The sequence below is a fragment of the Atta cephalotes genome (genome assembly GCF_000143395.1).
Source record: "Atta cephalotes unplaced genomic scaffold scaffold00001, whole genome shotgun sequence".
Lineage (NCBI taxonomy): Eukaryota > Metazoa > Arthropoda > Insecta > Hymenoptera > Formicidae > Atta > Atta cephalotes.
This window is the reverse complement of record NW_012130065.1, coordinates 10,251,660-10,258,676: the sequence shown is the minus strand read 5'-3', so window position 1 is coordinate 10,258,676 and position 7,017 is coordinate 10,251,660. Positions and strand designations below refer to the sequence as shown.

The 7,017-nt window shown below is 30.9% G+C and overlaps 1 protein-coding gene across 1 annotated transcript; it reads right to left on the bottom strand.

Annotated features, from left to right (window-relative positions):
* Positions 1–1,374: 1,374 nt before the first annotated feature.
* LOC105626576 (cysteine sulfinic acid decarboxylase-like) lies at positions 1,375–6,724 on the bottom strand. Its single transcript, XM_012207875.1, has 8 exons — positions 6,593–6,724; positions 4,105–4,289; positions 3,413–3,710; positions 2,637–2,825; positions 2,493–2,557; positions 2,068–2,257; positions 1,687–1,856; positions 1,375–1,621 (listed from the first exon to the last, which is right to left on the bottom strand). Exons 1-8 carry the CDS (start codon positions 6,722–6,724, stop codon positions 1,375–1,377), a joined length of 1,476 nt encoding a protein of 491 aa, XP_012063265.1.
* Positions 6,725–7,017: the final 293 nt, after the last annotated feature.

The following is a 7,017-nucleotide window of genomic DNA, read 5'->3' as shown; positions in this document are numbered from 1 at the left end:
AGAGAGAGAGAGAGAGAGAATGCGAATGGACGAAATCGAGAATCAATCCCGCTCATGCTTGGGCATTCGACTTTGACTCATCTGTATAAAGTTTCATAATTTTTCATAGGAATGAATTTTCATATATTTCGTATAATATTTGTAAAATTGTACTCATGCAAGATAACAAGAGAGAAAAGAAAATCATATCTGTTAAACGGACACTCGATCTACCAAGGATTGATGGATTGATTTAGATATACAGTTGTACAAATATAAAATGTATTATGTAGATTTGCTTGAAGATATATATTAGGAAGAGAATTCGTCTCTTTTGTTTTTATTCAGGAGAAATATCGAATTTTATATCAAGTAATGTAGTGCCATGATACGGAGTTGTACATAAAAATGCATCTTCTTAAACATAGTTTTAGGAATGAAGCAAATGCGTATATTATGTAAGAGATGAACACACGTCGCGCGACGATTGCATTTATATTGGCTCACATTGAGTCGCGCTCGCGAATTATGTTTATGCATGCGATAAAAATAATACATTTTTTCCTTGCCGGATCCAAGGAGAAAATCAAATTGGATTGAAACTTGAATCGCTGATGTCCTCCAGGGTTCGATTCTCTAATCACTTGTAAGAAAAATGTATGCATAAGTTCAAAGTTTGAAAACCTTCGTTATTTTATATAATATATACATATATATAGATACACCTATACCTATACCTATACAGATATCTATGTTATGTATACGTATAATTACGAATAAGTTAGAGAATCGAGCCTTAAAACTTAAGAATTGAATTACGTTAATTGCCTCCTGCGCGAGTTTATACAATGAGAAGTCATGAGAAGAATGCGAGATAATGATACTGAGTAGAATTACCGTATTTGAATCACAAGAAAAGAGTACATATTATGTACTATTTTTAAAAAAAAAGATCCAAAAGGAGAAGGTACAATTTTTTATGCATTAAATGTAGATATTTAAGAAAATAAAATTTCTAAAACATTTTTATTGATTTTTATTAATATAATTTTATAAATACAAAATTTTAATAAATGACCAGAAATTTCATTTAAAAAGAGTACGTAAATATATGTACTCTTAAAAATAGTTAGTAATCCTATATGTGAGCTAACGACGTAACAACGAATAATTTGATGTTGCCGAGCGTCAAGTAAATTATGATTATCAAAGTTACACAGTTACGCGAGTAATAAATATTGTATCCGCTGCATTTATTTCCCGCATTTGTTTATAATAAAGATAAGTTTCTTTTTTTTTACAACTCCGTAATAAGTACTTAAAATACCAATTTCTTCATATAAGATAAGAACAAATATCTTCAATATTATAAAACTTGAATAGAGAGGCATTTTCCTATAAATCAATTGCAACTTTTTCTATCTGATTAATAACATAATCCATGGACGATTTTGTGGGTGGTGGTTGACAGTTTACGACCATGCGAAAAAAATTGCCAATCTCCTTATGTGGTATTGGCATATAACTAATCATGAGAGATCCCCCCAAAACCAAACGTTTTTTTATTTCGTTTGTGAGAAAATACAGTTTCTGCCACCAAATTGGAGTTTCACTCTCATCGCGCATTGTTGGTGGTACATACCTGAAAAGAATTTGCCTTATAACTGCGTATTTCTCGTAATCTCTTATCAAAGCGGAATCTCTTACCAAAAACAAATGTTACAACACTGATAGTGAGATTGCACCAGCCGGAAACCGGCAGTTTCCTTAATTCGCTTCAGAAAATATTCCGCGCAAGACATTGCTTGTTCCACCGATCGCGTAAGACCAATCTTACCACGAGCTTTCCACATTAACCAAAATTTCATTGCGTCGACCTTAAAAAATATTATCAAACAAATTAAAACGAGTAATTAATGATGATTTTTTTGCCAATTTGTAATGACATAAAAATTATGTTCTATTTTTACGTGTCTTTCCTACAGATTTTTTAAACGAAAATCTTGGATCTTTCTATAATTCACGAATTATTGTGAACAAATTCTGACGTGATATCTCGTAAAAATTAAATAATGGATACGTGATTACCTTCCTGCCGCATTGCACGCTTTTGTCACCTGTGTCCCAACTAACGTCATAAAATTTATCCTGTTGAAAAAGATACTTGGCCTGGGCACAATTTACTTCATGTAGCGTATTTTTACCTTTGACCAGGAATAAAGAACACTGCAATGGCGCCCCGAGCATCTTGTGCAAATTCCAGGACACCGAATCCGATCTAAGAGTGACATAAAACAGAGAGAATTGATTAGAAAAACTGCTTGTGTCGGGAAATCATTTTTGATTTTTAACATTGCAGAAAAGAAAGGATTTATCTTATCCCATTCTTTCAGATACGCAGACAATGATTATACTCAAGACTGGTATGTGAACCAATGGTGGAAACTTTCAGTTTTAGAAAGATCGCCACTTTCCTTCTGCAACGACATTATAATAAATAATTATATACGAACAATTCGATGCCCCGTAATCTGTACCGATATTTCTCCGAGAACAGTAGAGTTCCACCGAGACATGCCTGTAACGAATCTCTGTTTAAATTAAATTAAATTACAATTCTCTGAACTCTAATCGGCTTTCATTATACTTGTACTGACGTCTACGTGCAGCCAAAGTGATTCGCTCCGGCATACTGCGGCGATTTCAGGTAATGGATCGATGGCACCGAGCACGGTGGTTCCAGCAGTGGCGTTTACGAAGAATGGTTGTTTTCCGTCGTTTCTCGCCTTTATTAGAAGTCTCTTTAGGTCAGCCACTTGCATGCGACCAAATTCGTCCGTTTTCACCTGTAACGGAAGAATGTTCTCTCGTATAATTAATTATTATGAGTATTAGCTTAAAAATTCGATTAGAATCCAGTTGTTTTCAAAGATTGAAGAACTTTTTTAGAATTTATTAAATAATAGAAATTTAAAATAATTTAAAAGATATAAAAAGGACTAAGAGCCAAGATTAGTTGTCAATTGCTACAGTTTAATAATTACTCTTATCACATCAAGTACATATTGAAACAGACGTTAATTTATAAATATAAGAAATATTTTATTAGAAATATAATAAATACTGTAGAAGAAAAAGTTTTATAAATATAAGAAATATTTTATACTGTGTGTATAATAACTATCGTCGTTTGCTGCAACTGATGATTCAATTCTTAGTCTTTTAAAATCTAAGTTAACATTGTTTAATCAATAACATATAATTGCATAATAGCATGAAATCTGATTCATATAAAATATATAAAATTCAACAACTAATTATCAATTGAAATAAGAATTAATTATCATTTCTTCAAATTTCGATTTTACCTCGAAAGAAGATTAAAATATAACAAATTTCTTAAAATAAATAACTATTTTTCACGTTGTCATACCTTATAAACATGGTCGGTACCAAGACCCAACCAATTAGCACTTTTCAGAATTGAATAATGACTATCTTCGCTAGTAAAACATGCTAGAGGTGATTTCAACGAAAAGATCCCCGATTTTTTGATACACGGTAATATCTTGTGTCTGGCCAATAACATTCCATACATATTCGATATGCTACCACCTGGACACATTATACCATCGGCTTCTGGCATTAATGGATAACCAACCAATTCCAATGATTTCTGTATCACTTCTCGCTCCATGAGAGTAAATACGGGCGCGACTTCGTAGGTATACCTAACAGAAACGTCCACAATCAATTAACAGTTACATGTATTTCATTTCATTTAGATGCGCACAGCATCATTTACAACTACATGAAGGACATTCTCTTGAAGATAATTTATCGAAGAGAAGTTATTTAACTTTCATTTTTTTAACAAAATTAAAACTTCCTCGACGATGATAAGGACTTCAATACATCATTAATTGGAAATATTGTAGGTCGTGCATCGTCTGAAATGCAAATTAGATTAGCAATAGCGATATCGCTCACGAGACAATAACAAAATAGCTTTGATTACTCATTGCGTTTTATCGAGAAAAGTGAGTAAAATTACATCCAATGAACATGGAGAATACATTGTTTATTATTTTAAATTGTCTCTTAAAATTTGGGAATTATTCTTACTGGCTGGTGTTTAATACGTCCGTTAACCAGGAACCAATTAATCCATATTCGTCAACTCCAGCGTAGAGTTGATTATGAAAATGCGGACTAGACGTTTTCACGGAGTACTGTATAGTCTGTCGTATCACTGTTTCTATTTCCCTGTTACTCGCTGGCTTGTCGTCCAAAGACATTGGTATGATTTTCTATGAATAAACAATAATTTTTCCTCATTAAAATTAACACTGCTAAGCTTTGAACATTGTTGAAAATTACATTGTTTACGTCATAAAATATAATTACTATTGACAATGCAAATTATTTATTCACACATTTGTTCACACTTGCTCGCTTGATTTGAGTCAAACTTATAATACAAATTATTAATACAAAAAATATTAAAAAATCATAAAATACACACACACACACACACACACACACGCGCGCGCGCGCGCGCGCGCGCGTGCTTTTTGCCCTATTGCCGAAGAGATGGGAAAAAGTAATAGAAAATGGAGGAAATTATTTTGATCAAGATATTCATTTTCTTTCCTTCGAAATAAATCAATTTTCAAGACAAAAAAATAGCAGGAATTAAATTAATTACCTAATACATCTGATATTACTAATGTTTAAATACATGCAAGTAGCTTATACACTGAAAGTATTTATAAGCAAATTCATTTCTGTGTCAAAATATATATATCACGTTTATCCTTTACAAAGAAATCAAACATGAGATCGTTATTTCTTGTTATTTTGATGTCAAAAGGATATTAAAGACATCACTTTGATGTAAAACTGATGACAAATAATAACAGCCTGCTACCTAGGAATTTTAGAGTGTATTAAAATTGTAATGAGTACTATGTGTGTGTATCAAAATATATAAATAAATCAAAACGTCAAAAACGAATTTATGAACGTTAATTTGTATTTTAAAATATTTCTTATTTTACATCCCTTTTTTACAAGGAAACTTGCTGAAAGAATGATATATTATCATAGTATGTCAAAGTTTCTTCAAAAAGAAAGCGACAATTTGTCTGGTGAAGATTCCGATTATACGCTTAGAGCTGCAAACATTGACCCCATATCTATATCACAAACTGCGTATCGTATTAATATTCCATGAGCAAGTATTTTTTTGTGCACCGGAATATTTTCTTTTGCCAGAATTCATTATTACTGTCTACGTGCGCTACATCAGAAATCGTTAAAGAATTTAAGTTAGATGTACGATAAAAATGAAGCAAATATTTATTATAATATTTTATGATATAATTGCAACTTGTGGCAATTATTATTTTTTAATGAATATTAATGTTATACTAACGGTTTTTATTACGCACTTAATTACATTAATCTTGCTCTGAAATGCTTAAGAACAATCTTCAAACAAGATAACACTTCGTTCAAGAGCGAAAGAAAAGAAGAATGTAATCTAAAATAAGAACGTTTAAAAACAAACAGAAGTATTTCTAAAGTAAAATTTAACAATTAAGAAATACGATAAAGCGGATAATCTTTTTCTAATTGATGTGCGCATTACGATGTTATTCCTAAAAGAACTAAAATATTATTTTAGAGCTTGTTACAGCTGGCGTAATAAAACTTCGTTTAATTAGTTTATTAAGAAAAGAAGAAATTCGAGTTAAATCTAAATATTTGATATTTATATGTATAATTATTAACTTTATACATTGTTTAATATTAGTTTTAATAATTTATTAGTAAATTATATTTGCTTATATGAACTGAAAATTGTAAAATTCACAAAATATTATTAGACACTAAAACCATTTATGGTCTTTTTTCAGTCCAAGATTGGGAAATTTTTTTCTATTACTTTGTTATTATCTTTAATAATAAACAATTTGATAATGACGCTGCAATTTTTTATACGGTAACACTGACTAAACGCTAAGATTGTGCTAAGGTTGAAAAAGTCACTTCGAAAAGTAACTTGTCACAAGTAACGATTATGCATTATTGAAAAAAAGTAACAAGTAACAAGTAATGAGTAAAAAATCAATGTGTTACAAATTATTTTTTTCAGTTACAAATGATTTTTTCAACCCATTACAAATGACTTTTCCAATTCTGGTGTTATCGTCATATTTTAAAAAATTCGCAACGTCATTACCAAATCATTATTATGACAAGGCAACGATCGACGAAGTAACAACGTTACAAGTGTTACTTCCCAACTCTGCAGTCTTCATTTATTAATGTTTAACATTTTTTTAGTCAATTTTCTTAATAAATTATATAAATAATCTCTTCGAGATAAACGATATTGTCAAGCTCTATTTATTGAAAGAGAAAAATAAAAAATATATTATGTGACATAAAATTATAATTTAGCACAAAATATAGCATTACGATCGAAGTAAATTAAGACATAAAATAGGTTTTAAAAAAATATTTGTAAAAATCATATGTAATAACAAGCTAATATATTCGAGATTTTTACACGACGGTTGGTCCAGAAAATTGAACTATTATTTACCTGTAAATAATGAGGATGACGGAATCGTATCACAGGTTGATCGTCAGATCGATTGAACGCATTCTCCTCTTTAAGGATCTTCAAGAGTCTCTCTAATAGATCGATGATGTTGTTGGTACTTGACGCAGCCATCGCGAAGAGTATACTGACCGGCCAACCGACAAGTCGCTTGTTTGGCCCCTTCCATTTCAACTATCACTAGTGAATCACTCTTCGTCGTTGAAAACACGTTGTACATACGTGAACCTTGATGATTCCATCATGTTGTTACAGAGTTCGCGCGTGCCAATTACGCATTTCTTCGTTACATTTGAGTTGGTTCTTGAACTTTGCCTTTTCGCAAATCATAAAAAGTACAACATGAAATTATTGATGTACTTTAGATATTAGTACTTTAGATATTTCGAATAATTTAAACAATTAAA